Source organism: Rhinoderma darwinii, chromosome 2, assembly GCF_050947455.1.
Source record: "Rhinoderma darwinii isolate aRhiDar2 chromosome 2, aRhiDar2.hap1, whole genome shotgun sequence".
Taxonomy (NCBI): domain Eukaryota; kingdom Metazoa; phylum Chordata; class Amphibia; order Anura; family Rhinodermatidae; genus Rhinoderma; species Rhinoderma darwinii.
Genome location: NC_134688.1, coordinates 204,609,393 through 204,628,176, shown reverse-complemented (window position 1 = coordinate 204,628,176; position 18,784 = coordinate 204,609,393). Strand labels below are relative to the sequence as shown.

The 18,784-nt window shown below is 41.1% G+C and overlaps 1 protein-coding gene across 2 annotated transcripts in view; it reads left to right on the top strand.

The window, feature by feature from the left end:
- Positions 1-18,784, top strand: part of CFAP47 (cilia and flagella associated protein 47) — a 546,843-nt gene that overhangs the window by 142,003 nt on the left and 386,056 nt on the right. For both annotated transcript variants that reach the window (XM_075852746.1, XM_075852745.1), the window contains 4 exons: positions 2,979-3,076; positions 4,647-4,781; positions 14,469-14,688; positions 16,487-16,699. In XM_075852746.1, coding sequence (XP_075708861.1) covers positions 2,979-3,076; positions 4,647-4,781; positions 14,469-14,688; positions 16,487-16,699 — 666 coding nt within the window. The remainder of the gene's footprint in view (positions 1-2,978; positions 3,077-4,646; positions 4,782-14,468; positions 14,689-16,486; positions 16,700-18,784) is intronic.

Below are 18,784 nucleotides of genomic sequence, written 5' to 3'. Positions count from 1 at the left end.
CTAGCGATGGGTATACTTGGTTGTTATTAGATTTTGCTTGGTCAGTGGTGGAGAGTCTATGGCCCAGTTCACACAGAGTTTTTTTGGTGATGATTTTGATGCGGAACCACCTTTGAATCAGCGGCAAAAAAACAGCAAAAAACGCCACCCATTGATTGTAATGGTAGGCGGAGGCGTTTTTTTCCCCGAGTGGCTTTTAGCTGCTCGCAGCAATATAAAGCGGCATGTTCTTTCTTGCCGCAGTTCCGCCTATGACCTCCAATTGAAATTAATGGGAGGCAAACAATCATTTTTCGCTGCGTTTTTTGGCCTGCAAAATTCTCAGTGTGAACAGGGCCTTATGGATTATCTATTTTTCATCCTAAAAACCCAGGAGGGTTGGATGTTCGTGGAGGAGATTCCAAGATTGAACTTCCTTGAATAATCTTCAGACACCGGTGATTTAGCACAGGCTTGGTACCAGAAGCAAAGTGCACAGTGGCCAGGTAGAATCGTAGTTAGACAAGGACATGGGTTGTGACAGGTGACGTACATTCACCAGCGGTAACCACACATGGATAAAAGGTGTAATTCAATTACATATAGCCACAGGGCAGGTCATGAAAAATAACGGAATAACAAAATACAAATATATTAAATTAGTGCACCTTTGCAAACCTCTTATGAATCACAATTTTTCACTGGCCAGCCCATCATGATTTCATATGCAGAATAAATTATTACATTTTTGTTTGGCAATAGTATTAATGCAATAAGCATTAGTTCATAGCAAAGTAAACCCCATTTTAAGCGTTTTTCAGTACAGAGGGTCCAGGAAAGGTGTGTTTTCATTAATTGTAGAGAGTCTTTCGCTTGTACATTTGCCATTTCCTTTGACCTCTTGTCCATTGTTGATCCCGGGATTGTATTTAGTGAAGGATTTAAATATGCTGTAAAATAATATGCAACTCTGTTATAAAGAAAGTGTTCTAAACACATGCTGTAAGCGAAATCTTCATCACCTGTCACATAACATTAACACTTTTACATGTTCATCTTGCTGATGAGGTCATTTGCTATGGACAATTTAGTGTCGCATGTATTGTATATATGCTTCTATAATTGCCTTTTTACGTTATATTTGGCATTCATTTGTATAATTTCAAGTCCATAGTGTCCAGTGGTTTAGTGTCCCATTACCCTGGTGTTCAGTCGCTTAATTACTCAGACCTTGATAGCCATGTGTTGTGTCCTAGACCAAGGCATCAACTGTTTTGGTGCTCTAGTGCCTGGTGTCCATGTGTTGTTTCCTAGACCATGGTGTCTACTATATTGGTGGGTTCATAGCTCATCTGACAGGACTTCAGATGATGTGTCCTCAGACACTCCCTGTGAGCACTAGAGCCGGTTATATTAAGAACAAAATGGACTATAACTCCAGGCAGTTTAAAAACGAATGAGCCCAAACCAGACAATGCTTCTCAAGGTTCCTTTCTTAGATCCACGTTAATATATATTTTAATAAATAGTCTTTAGAATAAAACGACACTGTATTTTGAGTCTGTAATATTGAAGATACATTTCACTACAGTATGTGTTTGTATATAACTTACAGCTATTATCTATGGTAAGTAGTGTTAGCCTGACCCACCAGAGTAACAGAGAAACAGGTACTGACAAAACAATGGGGCCCACCCTGAACAGGGTCAGGATCGGCAGAATACAACCTAGCAGAGGCTTAAAATTGAAAATCTTGTTGATGGGGCTTATTAGTATTTTGAATTGTTTAAAGGGAACCCGTCATATTGAACATGAAGTCTGACCTGCCAGCAACATGTTATAGAGCTGGAAGAGCTGAGAAGATTTATAAATCCTTTTGGGGAAAATATTCAGTGTAACTTATTATTTATTTATTTAAATTCCAGCTCACTGTGGGTTAAGAGTCCTACTCAGTGATAGGCAGATATTTCTGCATTCACACTCATACAGGGAAGGCTGTCAATCAATGTTTTAGACTGCCCACTTGACTTCTAAGCCTACAGTGAGCAGGGATTCGAAGCGATAAATTACAAGTTATCATGAATCTTTTACTACAAAACTAGATATTAATTTGCTCAGATGCTCTTGCTCTATAACATGCTGGTAGTTTAGACTGCATGGTTAATGTGACAGGTTCCCTTTAATAAATAACATATTAGTCCTTTTTATTTAAACGGCATGTCTGCAATGATGCAGTTAAGGCTAGGGCAACAGCTGCAGATTACAAGAGTGAATTGAGTTGCATGCATTCTTTAGTTTCCCAAGCCTAAAAATTGACTTGCACTTTAAAGCTGGAGAGAGGATCCTCAGTTTTTTCAGTGAGCCCAAGCTGCTCCAGCAATGGTAGGAAATATATCAGTGTAGCCTTTAACTGGAATTCTATTTGCAACCTTAGGGCCTGTTTACATCAGCGTTGGTTTCCGTTCGTGGGTTCTGTTGCTTCTTTCCATCGCAGGAACCCATGAATGGAAAGGCAAACAGAAACCGTAGCTTCCGTTTGCATTACCATTAATTTCAATGGTAATGCTTCCAAAGCAAATGGTTTCCATTTGTCTCCGTTCCGTAAAGTTTCCATTTTGTTAGCGGAAACAATAGCGCAGTCGACTTCCTTACTGAACGGAGACAAACGAAAACCATTTGCAATGGAAGAATAACCATTAAAATCAATGATAATGCAAACGGAAGCTTTGGATTCCGTTTGGCTTTCCGTTCATGGGTTCCTACGAAGGAAAGCTACAACGAAACCCATGAACGGAAACCAAAGCTGATGTGAACACAGCATCATGTGAAGTCTAAGGTTTTTTCCACAAATCTTTCTCACTTTTGATGTCTCAAATCCAGCAACCTTTTAAGACGTTTTCCCATAAATAGCAGTTAGTATCTGTAAATATTGAGGACCACTATTGGACTTTTTCCTATTTAACAAACCCACAATAATGCTCTGATTTTTTTTATTTCAGATTTCACCTCCAGGTTGCTGCTGTTGCTGAAAACTGCATACTCACTGTTTATCCATACCTGGCATATCACCGCACAGATCAAGTCATTTTAAGAAGTGGTAATTCCTTAAGATTTTAAGCAGAAACTTAGTATGTTTATCAGTTAATGGTTTGTTTTTGATGCTTTTAATAAGTGTAGTACTAAAAAGATTAAAAAGATTTACAATTGTAATTTTCCATCAATATAGCTATAGTGGATGATTAACTTTGATGATCATAATCCATATTTCACATTATTTATTGACCATACTCCACAGATATTAGTAGATAATAGCAGATATGATTTGTAAAAAAATATATATATTTTTTTCTGCATAGTTAAAGAGAAATTGCATACATGATGGATAATAGTACATGAAACATTCCTAAATTAAATATTGATAAAATTTAAGAGAAAAATATTCTAAATATTGCTTCAGAATTGGTTTTCTTAATTTAATTCCATCATTTTCCAAATGACAATTGCAATCCAAAATAACTGTAGTTTAACGGCAGTCCTATGAAAAACCATTGATAACATAATACATTGGTACAAAAACTCAGCTCTTCTACATTGAACAACTCAACTACCTTTATATGTAATCAGTGATTTCTATTTTCTTTAATTTTTTTTTTTTTCTTTTATGTTGCTAATATTTAAGGCTGTGTTGACATCTGTGTTCCTGATTTCATTGTTCTACTCTGTCATAAGAGCAAAACAACAAAAATACCAGAAGTGCCAAATTCGTCACATGACGAAAACCAATGGCAACTGACGGAACCCATTGACTTTACTGGGTTCCGTCGGGCTTCCGTCATTTTGCTGGACAAAATAGAGCTGCATGCACGTGAACAGGGCTGCAGAAGCTAAAAAGAAGCAAAAACTCTTTTACAACAAAAACAGTAATACAGCATTAAAACTAGTCTTTGCTAGCTTGGAGTGCTTTAACTGTATGATTTAGGTTTCGCTTACATCATGTATCACCCGATATCAAATCCTTTTTATCTTGCGGGTGCTCTCTCTTATGTTCATTATCTCTGCCAGAGTGATATTTTTTGTGCAGCCAGCCAAGGGGCATGGTGAGAAGGGTACTCAAAACTACTCAGAAAAGTTGTCTTTGGTAAATTACATTCAACTATTGACTTGACAAACTAAGCAGTATATGATTACTACCAGTATTGTAAGGACATTTTTTATATCTGATGGGAGTTGCTCTTTCATAATAAATTGTAAATTTATGTTATTATGAAAGGTTGTCAATTTTACTGGTGGAATTATAATGAGTGACAAATGAGATACAAGTTAAAGTAACAGTCAATCTTGAAATTTTTAAAATACTTCATGTTGGCAAGTCTTTGAATTTGGTAAATTAGGGAAAATCTATTATAATTACTAGAATTATTATTATTTAATCAACGGTTGAGTTACAAAAGTTGGATTGGCAACAATAGATGATATAAATTATTCCAACGTATTAAGGATGAAAGATATAAGTGCTGGATTGTTGTCTTTAGTCCTCACAGTAGCCATTATACTTATATACATTTTTATAAATGTCTTGCAAAATGGAACATGTTGTTAAAATACAGGTTTCTGTTTGCACAAGATACTTTTGTGGAATGTAAAATTTTCTTCTGTGTAATATTTAGGTCATAATGGAAAAAATGGTGGCATGGGGGAAGCTGTTCTACGTCCTTGCCACATACCTGAAACACCTTCTCAGAGCACATCGACCAGTTCCCTTGGGGCTGTTACAAGTTCCACATATGAAGAATCTGTCTCAGGTAAGTAAAACCCTACTTGTATTAGAGATTTAGTTTAGAACTGTGCTACTGTTAAACAACAGGGGTGTTTTGTTGCAAAAATATTTACATACCGATTTGAACTGAAGCAAATGTTCACACCTATATAAGTTTTGTAGCTGTATTTTTATTATACAGAGCTCCAACTACAATGTACAGCCATACAATTAAATGATACAATTTTTCCCTGCAGCCACCACTGGGAGATTTTGCATAGGGATATATAATTGAGTAGAATTGGAGAGCTGTGCAGTAAGCTCCTAAGCTCCTACTACTGGTGGCTGGAGGTAAACAGAATATAATTATTTTCATCTACACCGTTCTGCCAGAACATTTAAACCTCCAGCCTAATAATGTGTAGGTCTACCTCGATGCAATCGTGCATCTAGGCATTGACTCCACAAGACCTCTGAACGTGTCCTGTATTATCTGGCACCAATATGTTAGCAGCAGATCCTTTAAGGTATGTCAAGCACGAATTGGGACCTCCATAGAGTAGGCTTTTTTTCCCAGCACATCCAACAGATGCTCAATTGGATTGTGATCCGCAGAATTTGGAGGCCAGGTCAACACCTTGAACACTTTGTCATGTTTCTCAAACCATTCCTGAACAATTTTTGCATGTGGTAGGGTGCATTATCCTGCTACAGTTGCCATGAAGGGATGTACTTGGTCTGCAACAATGTTTAGGTAGGTGGTACGTGTCAAAGTAACATCCACATGAATGCCAGTACCCAAGGTTTCACAGCAGAACATTGCCCAGAGCATCACACTGCCTCCACCAGCTTGCCTTCTTCCCATAGTGCCTCCTGGTGCCATTTCTTCCCCCAATAGTGATGCACATGCACTCCGCTGTTCACATTATGTAAAAGAAAATGTGATTCATCAGACCAGGCCACCTTCTTCCATTGCTCTTTGGTCTAGTTCTGATGCTCACATATTGTAGGTGCTTTCACCAGTGGACAGGAGTCAGCATGGATACTCTGCAGCTATACAGCCACAAATGCAGCAAGCTGCAATGCACCTTGTGTTTTGACTCTTTCTATTATACCCAGCATTAACTTCTTCTGCAATTTGTTCTACAGTGGCTCTTCTGTGGGATTGGAACAGACAGGCTAGCCTTCAGTCCCCACACACATCAATGAGCCTTGGGCATCCATGACTCTGTCACCGGTTCTCCAATTGTACTTACTTGTGCCACTTTTTGTAGGTACTAACAACTGCATACTGGGAACACCCCTCAAGACCTTTCGTTTTGGAGATGCTCTGACCCAGTTGTCTAGCCATCACAATTTTGCCCTTGTCTAAGTCGCTCAGATCTTTTCGCTTGCCCATTTTTCCTGCTTTCAACACATTAACTTCAAGAACTGTTCTCTTGCTTCCTAATATATTCCACCTCTTGACAGGCACCATTGTAGCGAGATAATACATTTTATTCATTTCACCTGTCAGTGGTTTTAATGTTATGGCTGAATGGTGTACATGTCTAAGGAATAACGCCTCATGCACACGACCAAGTGTGCCGTCCAAGTCCCGTCAGTGATCCGAGGAAAGATAGGACATGTTCTATCTTTCCTCGGATCGGAGACTCGGACCATTTTTCACGGACCCGATTCACCCGCTAAAGTTAATGGGTCCATGAAGACTATCAGGTGCCACTCGGATGCCGTCAAAAACGGCCAGAGTGGCACAACAGTTGTGTGCATGAGGCATAACGGGATTTGTAGCTCTGTATGAGAAAAACTGAGCTCTGACACCCATAAAAATGTATTATAGCTTGAAAGAACAAAATAATGAACTAAGGTGGACATTTTTACAACAATCCAAAAATCCAGAAAACTCTCTTAAATCTAAAAAAATATTAATAAGTATATGCCCACAAGATTTATCTTGGGACCATCACATCATGGAGCGTCTTTTGCTGTCTCTGTATATGTTTATCACACCAAGGGTATACTCTGGTCATTCGTGACTTTCTTTCCCTGAATAGGGAAGGAGACTAGAATACATCTTTGACCTCACAGTGTTGCCCTTTTCCTCCCTACTATGGGCACAGGGACATATTAAACAGCACTACAGTGTTATGCTTCATGGATCCCTGTGACTGTGACATGGGGAGAGAGTTAGCGGGATAATGAGAAAAAATGCAATTAGAAAAATAATACAATTGTATTTTACCAGAAAAAAAATAAAAAATTAATGCATAAGTACTGAACTAGATTTACTTTCCAAATTTCTATAGTGATATATACGAATATGCATTATTGCAAAGAGATTTACTTTATACCTTTGATACTTTTATCTTGCGCTGCACTTGGTTTTATTTTAGGGCTAACTACTCATTTGGGAAAGCAAAGTTATTTTCCAATTTGCTTTACAGTTTTTCTGTTATTTTCAAACATATTGCATAGAGCAATCCTAAAGATAAAGTGTAGCTGTCAAGATTTTACAGTGCTTTCCCAGGATCTTAGAGGAAATAACTCATTCAAGAGAATCACCAACAGACTGATAATGATTTTATAATTAGCATTATTAAACAGAATTCTACCCTTGTCACTTGGTCTTGTAAGTGTATGTATTTCATATTTCTATAATTCAGGTAGAATTTGGTTTTATGGAATCTAGTGGAATGTCATAACGGTTTATAAGCACCGTAGACACTGCAAAATAATTCATCACAGCTAACGTATTTTAGAAAAGAACATAACTAACAAATTCACAATTACTCAATCATTATGCACACGCCCATATACATACAAAGGCAAACCCATGCAAAAGTGCATGAAGAAATTGTAGCTGTATTAGTCCTGAAAGCTAAGGCTCTGTTCATATTATTAGTTTACATTCAGCATATATGTTGGGGAAATATCCCAATGTGTGCACTGAATAAATCTCTGATGCAAGCAACTGTATGCCATACAGTTGCATACATTGCCCATAGGCTCGCATGTATTGAAAACAGTGCGGTATACATACCTTCGTGGGACACTTCTTTACTTCTGTACTGAAAAGCACTATTGACTACACTTTTCAGAGTGTCAGAAAAAATGATAAGCCAGGTGCATCTCCCCCTAAACATATGACACGTGGACACTTTCTAGGCATTTTTTAGCTAAATAGGACCATATGGATGCATTGATCCTATGCTCCCAGAGCATCACTGGCACATATATTGAATGTAACACAAAAATGCTATGTGAACATAGTCTTACAAGAGTGATTCTACATCCATTTCAATTCCATAGTATATCCACTTTAGCAGACTCAATGGTTGAGCTTTGCTTTAAATGGAAGGTCGCGGACCGCCACCGTTCCTTACCTGGCGACGCTTGCGAGCACAATCCGTTGGCTTCCTGTCTGTGTTTCCCTCCTAGGAGACGGCAGCAGTCGCGGCCGACTGTTCCTGCTCTCACTGTTAAGGTGCATGCGCAAGCTCATCTTGGACTATTAGAAGAGCTCCACCCTTCCACTTCCTGAGCATTGTTGTAGCTTTTCCATGTCTGTATTGAAAATGGTCCCTTAGTGTTTTCCTACTCCCAGTGTTCCCTTGTCCTGCCTCCTATATCCTGTATCCCGTGCTGTGCCTTGTCCCCGAGCCTTTGTAGCACCTGAGCCGTGCCTTGCCCCGCCGGCTGTAATACTCCATGACTGCTGTCACCTGTCATCCCGGATACCATCCGCCGTGTCTGGCGCAACCCACCACCTCTGGCCCCATCTGTGCCAGAGCCCTTGCCGCCATCCGGACTATCCCAGGTATCCTTGTGCTACACTCCTATCATAAACTTTGTACATAGACTGTGAGTTAGTCAGCTGCCTCTCCACTACGGCGGCGTGGCCTAGTGGGTCCACATACCCTTAGATGGTGACAGTACGCTCAGGCCATGGAACCCTCTGGCCAGCGTAAGACCGCAGTTCAGAGGATACAGACGGATATGCATGACCTACGGCACGTCAAGATCAACTCCTTGAGGCTGTAAACTCCATCATGGCCCAACTGCATTAACTCCCTGTTCCACCTCCGGTTCCTCCTCCAGAGACTGCTGCCGTTCTACTGCCGGTTACACCTCCTGTTTGTTCCGGATCCACAGTTTCACTGCCTCTTCCTCTTCGCTATGACGGTGACCCTAGAGCCTCTAGAGGGTTCATCAATCAATGCACCATGCATTTTAGACTACAAGCTCATCTCTTCCCCTCTGAGGAGGCCAAAGTAGCATTTATTATCTCCCTCCTCGCTGGCAAGGCCCTCGCATGGTGAACCCCATCTTGGAACAATAGGGACCTGAATCCTCGGACCTAGTCTTGTTCCTGCAGTCTTTCCGTGCTATGTTCGAGGAGCTGAGCCGAATATCTTCTGCCGCAGAAACTCTGCTAACCCTCAAGCAAGGAGGCTCCTCAGTAGGAGAGTATGCCATCTCCTTTTGTACCCTGGCAGCAGAGTTGGCATGGAACAATGAGGCATTGGTGGTGACCTTTTGGCAGGGACTGTCCTCAAACATCAAGGACGAATTTTCAGCCCGCGACTTTCCTTCTACCTTGGATGCCCTCATCCTGTTGGCCACACGGGTCGACATGAGGATCCAGGAAGACACTCAGGAGGTTCAACAGGAGAGCCGATTTCACAGACTAGCACCCTTGGTCCAGAGACCACTATTGCCTTCCTCTGTTGCACTACATGAGGAACCGATGCAGGTAGAAAAAGTTAAGTTGTCCGAGCAGGAGAAACAGCGCAGACGCTATTCTGGTTTATGTCTGTATTGCGGCCTTAAGAGTCATTTTGTGCTCCAATGTCCACAGAAGCCGGAAAACTCCAGCACCTAGGTCTGGTTGGAGAGGCAACACTAGGGGGGACGACTCCAAGCGTCAAAGCCTCTTCCAAATGATCTATTCCTGTGACCTTCATCTCTGGAGAGACATCACATTCCTCCTCTGCCTATCTTGATTCCAGAGCAGCTGCAAATTTGATCCAGCAGGATTTAGTGGATCGTCTACATCTACCCATTGTTTTTCCAGAAAGACCCCTAGCTGTTGCCTCTGTAAATGGACTACCATTGCCCGATCCTATTGTGTCTATCACCAAACCACTGACCTTACAAATCAGAGTTCTTCACTCGGAACAGATCGCCTTCTTTGTCCTGCCTAAAGCCATCAATCCTGTCCTGGTGGACCTGCCTTGGCTCCGACTACATGCTCTGATTCTCCTTGGAGTTCAAGTGAGGTCCTTCAATGGGGTCCCAAGTGCCTTGCCCGCTGCCTGCCACAGGTTCGTCCTGTTTTGCCGACATTGCCTCAGTCACTCTCTGATCTATCATCACAGTATGCCAGTTTTGCGTATGTCTTCAGTAAGTGGGAGGCAGAGATGCTTCCCCCCCCGTCGTATGTATGATTGCCCTGCTGAATAACTTCCTGATGCCTCGCCACCTCGAAGTCGAGTTTACGCTCCCTCCCTGCCAGCGACCCTAGTCATGTCTGCCTACGTAAAGGAGAACCTCGAGAGAGGGTTCATCCCGAAGTCATCCTCTCCGGAAGGAGCCGGATTCTTCTATGTGAAGAAAAAGGATGGATCTCTTCGTCCATGCATCAACTACCGGGGTCTGAACCAAATTACGGTCAAGAATAAGTACCCCCTACCACTCATCTCTGAACTTTTTGATAGAATTCGTAAGGCCAAGGTGTCCACAAAGCTGGATCTACGCGGAGCTTATTACTTGATCCGTATCTGCAAGGGTGACGAGTGGAAAGCCGCATCTACCACCAGAGACGGCCATTATGAATACCTCCTAATGCCTTTTTGATTATGTAACACCCCAGCCGTGTTCCAGGAATTTGTGAATGACATTTTCCGAGACCTACTGCATGTCTGTGTGGTGGTCTATCTGGACAACATCCTGATTTACTCACCTGATTTGTTGACACGTTCGCCAAGTTATCTTTCAGTGAAGGGCGAACCGTCTATATGCTAAACTTGAGAAATATGTGTTCGAGAGGAACTCTTTGCCGTTCCTGGGCTACATCGTGTCTGACCGTGGTCTGAAGATGGATCCTGAGAAGGTGAGCTCCATCTTAGATTGGCCACGACCTCAGGGTCTTCGTTCCATACAACGATTTCTGGGATTTGCAAACTTCTATCGGCAGTTCATCTCAGCCCTCACCAAAAAGGGGGCGAATGCTATGGTCTGGCCTCCAGAGGCAGAATCTGCGTTTTCTGATCTCAAGAGCGCTTTCACCTCAGCATCTGTTCTCCATCACCCTGATGCTTCTCAGCAATTTCTTCTGGAGGTAGACGTCTCTTCCGTAGGTGCGGGAGCACTAATGTGCCAAAAGAATTCCAAAGGCAAGATGGTGGCTTGTGGCTTCTTCTCAAAATTATTCTCCCCAGCAGAATGCAGGTATTCCATCGGGGATCGGGAATTGCTGGCCGTAAAGTTGGTCTTAGAGGAGTGGAGACGCAAGATGGTGGCTTGTGGCTTCTTCTCAAAATTATTCTCCCCAGCAGAATGCAGGTATTCCATCGGGGATCGGGAATTGCTGGCCGTAAAGTTGGTCTTAGAGGAGTGGAGACGCTTGCTGGAGGGTGCTATTCATTCTATTATCATCTATACAGACCACAAGAACTTCACATACCTACAGTCGGCCCAACGGTTAAATCCACTCCAGGCCAGGTGGTGGTTGTTCTTTGTCCGATTTCAGTTTTTTCTTCACTTCCGTCCTGCAGACAAGAATGTGAAGGCAGACGCCCTGTCTCGCTCCTTCAAAACCAGTGACTCTGAGGAGACTCCTCAATACATCATAGATCCTTCAAGGATTATTGCTGCTAACCCCCTGCAAATCAGAGACATTCCGCCTGGAAAGACTTTTGTCCTTCTTGCTGACAGAGAAAATTCTCTATGGGGCCACAACTCTAGACTAGCTGGGCACTCTGGTGTACATAAGACACAGGATTTGATAACTCTTCACTATTGGTGGTCCACTCTGCCTGGTGATGTTGCAAACTATGTCTCTTCATGTACAAACTGTGCCTCGAACAAATCTACCCGCTCCAAACCTGCTGGCCTGCTAATACCCCCGCCTGTTCCTTGGCAGCATATTGCGATGGACTTCATCACTGACCTTCCTTCTTCTGATGGATGTACTACAATCTGGGTAGTGGTGGATCATTTCTCAAAAATGGCACATTTTGTTCCACTGACTGGCCTTCCGTCTGCCCCTCGCCTGGCAAATTTGTTTATTCTACACATCTTCCGCCTGCACGGCCTTCCTCTGCATATTGTCTCGGACTGGTGAGTACAGTTTATATCCAAATTCTGGAGATCCCTGTGCAGCCTGTTAGATGTAAAGCTGGACTTCTCCTCTGCCTATCACCCACAGTCCAATGGCGAGTGGAGAGGACCAATCAAATTTTGCAGAACTATCTCCGACATTTTGTTTCTGCCCAACACGACAATTGGGTGCAACTTCTGCCTTGGGCGGAGTTCTCGCACAATAATCGCACAAGTGAGTCTACTGCCTCATCTCCCTTCTACAACATGTACAGCCAGTTCCTCTCCCTGTGCCAGCCATGACTCAGGTACCAGCAGCCAATTCTTCTTTTGGGACTTTTATTCACATCTCGCAGCAGACTAAGTCTGCGATTCTCCAAGCAGTGTAAAGCATAAAAAAGCATTCCAATAAAAAGAGAAAAGTTACTCCTCAGTTCTCTCCTGGAGTCAAGGTCTGGCTATCCTCGAGAAACATTCATCTCAAGATGCCCTCTCACAAATTCGCCCCCTGGTTCCTTCGAAGTTCTACAACGGATTAACCGTGTATCCTATAAACTTCGGTTGCCTCCCACTCTCAAGATCCCCCACTCATTCCACGTGTTCCAACTTAAACCTGTGGTTCTGAACCGCATCAGTAAAGCACACGCGGCCGGCTGGTCCTGCACTTAACGTGCGTGCGCTCACTCGGCCCCGGCCTTAAAGGGCCAGCACGCGCACATGTTTCAAGTTCCCTAATCAACCCCTGTCCATCCTGGACTATAAGAAGGGCTCCATCCTTCCACTCCCTGCCTGAGCGTTGTTGTAGTTTTCCCATGTTTGTATTGCAAATGGTCCCTTCGTGTTTTCCTGCTCCGAGTGTTCCCTTGTCCTGCCTCCTATATCCTGTATCCCGTGCTGTGCCTTGTTCCCGAGCCTGTATAGTACCTGAGCCATGCTCCACATCTACCATCCGCCGTGTCTGGCGCAACCCACCGCCTCCAGCCCCATCTGTGCCAGAGCCCTTGCCGCCATCCAAACTATCCCAGGTACCCTTGTGCTATATTCCTACCATAGACTTTGTGCATAGACTGTGAGTTGGTCAGCTGCCTCTCCGCTACGGCGCAGCGGCCTAGTGGGTCCACATACCCCTAGATCGTGACGCTAAGGCTGGGTTCACACGACCATGTTACGTCCGTAATGTACGGAACGTATTTCGGCCGGAAGACCCAGACCGAACACAGTGCAGGGAGCCGGGCTCCTAGCATCATAGTGATGTACGATGCTAGGAGTCCCTGCCTCGCTGCAGGACAACTGTCCCGTACTGTAATCATGATTACAGTACGGGACAGTAGTTCCACGCAGAGGCAGGGACTCCTAGCATCGTACATCACTATGATGCTAGGAGCCCGGCTCCCTGCACTGTGTTTGGTCTGGGTCTTCCGGCCGAAATATGTTCCGTACATTACGGACGTAACATGGTCGTGTGAACCCAGCCTAACAGTTAGTCATGCAGACAACAAGGAATGCTGGCTGAATTCTTATTTACCCTGCAGCATTAATAAAACACCATTTGAATGAGTGGGCATCCATTAATTTCAACAAAGGACCATGATCCTCCAGAAAAAGGGTAACATCTATAACAGACAACCTCTTAAATGGATTAGAAATTTTCTAGATCATTTTCTTACATACATCTTAGATTTTACTAATGGTAGTAAATACAGGGATAGGATTAAAATTAGCATAAAAAATAAATTTGCCACTTCCAATAAGGCCAATAGGGCTAATTGGCAACTATCTCACACAATTGTTTACTGTGCCATTTGTTGGAAGAACACAATGGATGAATATTTTTTGTAGGGTTAGTATTATATAGGGCAGCATGCTGGCTCAGTGGTTAGCATTGTTCCCTTGCAGCACTGGGTTCAAATCTGTCCAAGGGCAACATCTGCAATTGTATGTTCTCCCCATTTTTGTGTGGGTTTCCTGCCACGATTTAAGAACATGGAATTTAGATTGTGAGCCCCACTGGGAACAGTGAGTTATGACAATTTCTGTGCTGTATGTATTTACGACATTTCTAGGAAGGAACAAAACAGCCGTAATGTAATTTATTTGGTAATTTGTACAAAGTGAAACATTCAATCACCAAGTGCTTAATGAAAACAAAACTGTAAAATAAACTTTCTTGTTGTTGTTTCATCCATTGCCTTAGTCAACTATGAAGGCTGCACATAATAGCGGGAAACTGCTTTTCAGTTAGATTAATGCCATTAATAACATTATCTCAGAAAGCAGAACATTTATTCTTTATTAAACTTTATGGATTACAATGCTATTGGGAAACAAAGAGGATTTTAAATATTTTGATGATAAAATGGTTGTGGTTGAGATTATCATATAGTAATGTAAAATATTCCATTGTATATTTCAGAAGAAGACAACTTGCTGGGTAATGAAAGAACACAAATACGAGATGAGGAAAATCAATATGAAGGAATAAAGAGCAAGCTGGAGCTATCATTTTACCCTGAAGAAGACTCTGAAGAATGGATATTTTTTCAGAAAGTCCTAACAACAGTTCAAACCTGGTTTAGCTTGTTTGGATGGGCTAGTGGCTGCAATCCTATTACTATTCCACAATCCCTATGGAGGTAGAGTAAAATTTAAAAGCGTCTAAAACCTTTCTTATGTACATATTTATCTTACGTCTTAGATACTTATGTCTAATAATACTGAGAATAATAATAGGAGGGAAGTATGGAATTCAGTAGCTCTAAGGAATTTATCGGACTGCCCTCATGTGGTATGAAAGTCATCTCCCACCCAGCTTAAGGTGGTCCCAGGTCCCATTTAATTATTGATTTATACATTTATTTATTTTTGCCTTCCTCTGAACTTAGATTTAAGAATTTGATGGGAATTTGCATGGTTTCAACTTTATGCAACTGTGTATATAGTGCTGTCTTCTACACATATCTACACATTAAAGCGGATCTTTCGCCCAAATATGCTGCCCTATGTAAGGGCACCATATTAGAGGGACAAGTCAATTCTCCTATTAGCAAAGATAGCACAAAAAGTATTGTGCCAAGTGGCTAATAGGAGCGGTCTATCCATGAAGCGAGCATTCCCTCTGCCTCTCCCCCGCCCCTCTCAGCAGTGATTGACGGCTGGCTGCTGTGTATGCAAATATTAAACATCCCATCAATCACTGTTGAGAGAGACAGGGGGAGGCAAAAGGAGGCAGGTATAAGTAAAAACATTATAACGATTCAGAAACATAGTATGTCTTCTTCCACATGGGAAGTGTCATATATTAAGGACTCCAGGGGTACCCCATAAGCTCTCCTTGTTATACTAGTCAGTGTTTTTGAAGTGAGTTAATAATCTTCTTGTCATGAGAGGTGAGAGTTTATACATTTTTTCAAATTAGTGATGTACCGTTTAGTTCCCTTTTCTTTTTTATTCAGTGCTTAGCGTCTAGACAGTCGATTCCCATTAACCTTTTAAGTTGGCCAATTACGTCTGGTATTTCTGAGATCTCAGTCTGGAGACACATATTTAATCGACAGTGTATGGCTACCTGCAGGATAAAATGGATGGATGGTGGAAAATCTTGGTTTGTGGGGATAGTGGGAGTGGGAGAGACCAAAGAGAGAATACATAATACTTTATTTGCTGTCAGAATCTTTGGGTAGATGGACACATTTACATTCCATAGCAGAGTTCCACTGAGGAGGTCTAACCTTTGACACAGCCATGAGCCTATCAGGGTATAAAACCTATATATTGCCTTATGGATTAGTCTGAAGTAGGTTTTTCCACCATTCTTAATTTATATTTGTGCTGCATACGTTTTTCCCAGCCATTTAGTATGATTTCAGATATGTCTGGGTCAATGCATTCTTGGTTATGTCTACTCTTTCCAAGGTTTTAAAGCAGCTGACAGGCCTGGCTCTAATGTCTTGTTTTTTTAAGGATTCTGCATAGAGAATACATTATTGCTCTACCAACAAGTATATTTCTTTATGGACTTTATGAACAGAGGTAACAATCCATGTAGTGCCTCCCTTCTTTCAACAACGCTTTTTCTTATGAGGGGAGCAATTCCAATATTCCAACTGTGCAAAAAAATTGTCACTTTACAGTACTGAAATGAATTGTTTACTTCCTTCATATAAAAACTGGTAATACATATGTGATTTTATTTGCGAGGACAAAGTTACATCATTTATATTTATTTGTATTAGTGTATTTTGTCATTTTCGTCAACGGATTTGTCATCTATTTAATTAGGAAGTTAATTTTATTATTAGTGTCTATTGTACATTAACCATTGTATTTTTAATAGGTGAAACATGCATTACAATGACCTCATGTTTAGCTTCATTACATGAAACATGGTTTTTATTTTCACATTTTATGTATTTCTAAAAAATATGTTTTTAGCGGTGTATGCAAAGTAAAGTTGTCAAAGTCTGAAGGAAAGGCACCGAAAACAATAAATCTTGGCAAGCAGACAAAAACCATTTATGACATGCTGTTCTACCTGAGTGGACAGATGCTGCCTGGAATTACTGCAAGCCAGTCATTGCCCTCTGATCCCACAGAAAGAGTCCTACAGCTTCACTGGCAGCATGCGACACTGCTCACTTTCCTCAAGTAAGCATTGACATTTTGAGAGATTTAAATAAATGCTTTGAAAATACGGCAGAAATAGAAATGAAACTCCAGTAAACATGAACTGTATGCACTGAAGTGAAAATGTAATACATGAGGACTTTAAAGAGAACCTACAGTATCACAATGAAAATAAAGCCATTTTAGCACTAATAATGGTTTTATTACTTAATCTCCATTGCTACAATGTAAAAATATATCAACGTTTAATACAGGGGTCTTTCTATTGATCTTATTATATTGTACGTGGGCCTTTATCCATGACAAAGGGAGCCCTGGTCATTCTTCTTCACTCTTGATAATTTCACAAGGTTCTCCGCAGCTCAGAAAATAAACAATGAGGAGACAAGCTCCCTACCTTCCAGTTCAATGTCTTTATAGCAAGGTTTAATATAACAAGTTATCTGTAGTACATTGTGTGAGTCTGTGATTGCATTTGGAGACGTGAAATTGTATTTCTCCATTGACTTGAGAACAATTACTAACTTCCTCATAAGGGTTCGTGTTTGCCTTTCTTTGGATCAAGCCTGTAGGATAAAAGAGTTAGGCTAGGACTACATAGTGACATTTGGTCCCCTGCGAGCCATGATAACATTGTGGCACTAGTGTGACCGTGATATGACCGCAGCGTTTTGATATGACCTACGGAACTTTCCCTGCAACATTGCATCACATAAGAAAACATTGAGGTTGCATTGCAGAAATGCCTTTATTTTGACTATAACTTGTAGGTGACCAAATGTTGCCCTGTAGCCCTATCTTTAGGTTCTGTTTATACTTTTTTTGTCTCAAAATTGGGCTATGTATGGCCACCCTTTCTAAATTAATAGATTTTCTAGTAGATCAATAGCAATACCTGTTAGAATTAATGTTAGAAATAGATATGACAGGTAGGACAGCTAATAAGCAGCTGGTAAATCTCTATAGGGCTTAATCCGTTTATCTGTCTGTCTGTTTTCCATCTGTCTGTTTTCCATCTGTCTGTTCTTAAAAAGAAAAAAAACTTTTCTCTTAAATAGAAAATAAATGCTACTGACATGTTTGTGTTGACAGCAATCATTAGAATTTTGAGAAATGAATTAAAGTGGACAACTTAGTCTGGTACTCAATGCAAATCTTGGCTAGATCAATTATAAAAGCTAATTGACATCACTTAAGCAGACGGTACAAGCAATAAACATCTAATGAACCTTTAATGTGTGATAAATGATCTAGGAGTGATTTGGGGGAGAACAACAGTCATATTTCACTTGGACACTTTACTTAGTCATCTTTTTCTTATCCAAAATTTGGAAACGGCAGATGCGTTGAGGAATACTTTTTAGTAGAATTTGCTACAGTTGGCATATTGGCATTTTTATTCATCATAGTTAATAGAGGTTTTATCCCCTGAGCAAAAGCCACATATATAGTAGATATATTTGATAAAAGGCTTCTTAAAAGCTTTTATCCTTATGATGTCAGGAAATCATTAAAATGTAACTTTAAATTAGGAGTTTAGAAACTTTCCTTTTTACCTTTTAGTTATATTTTTCTTTTGTGATAGAAATTGTATGTAGTTTCCAATTAATGCCATTAATTAAATCATACTCCAGAAGCATGCGTATGAATATGCCGTTAATGTCTATGGTTCACCTACTCACTTAGCTTCCTTTTTTTTCTAAATATTCTGTACATCCAGATAGTTGTTATGTTAGTACAGTATAGCTCCCTGCAGGTTTTCAACCCATAAACATTAGGCCTCATGCAGCATCACATGAAGTCCCGTATATCTCTGTATGGGTCTCCATGTCATGCCGTACAATGATTCTTTGGGTGCCTTATGTACAAAGCTATTCTCTGTACATATGGCTTCTTTTGAAGCATGCCATAAAAAATCAAAGGCATATGGAGGTAGCATCTAAGTGGTAATAAACAACCAGGTATACCAGGAGAAAAGGCTTTAGGGCCTGAGTCACACATTTACGTAGTTTTTGTGCAGTTTGTGATGCAGTTTTCAGCTCAGTTCTTTGAGCCAAAGCCAGAACTGGATCCAAAAGGAAGAAAAGGTGTAATGTCGGGGGTAGG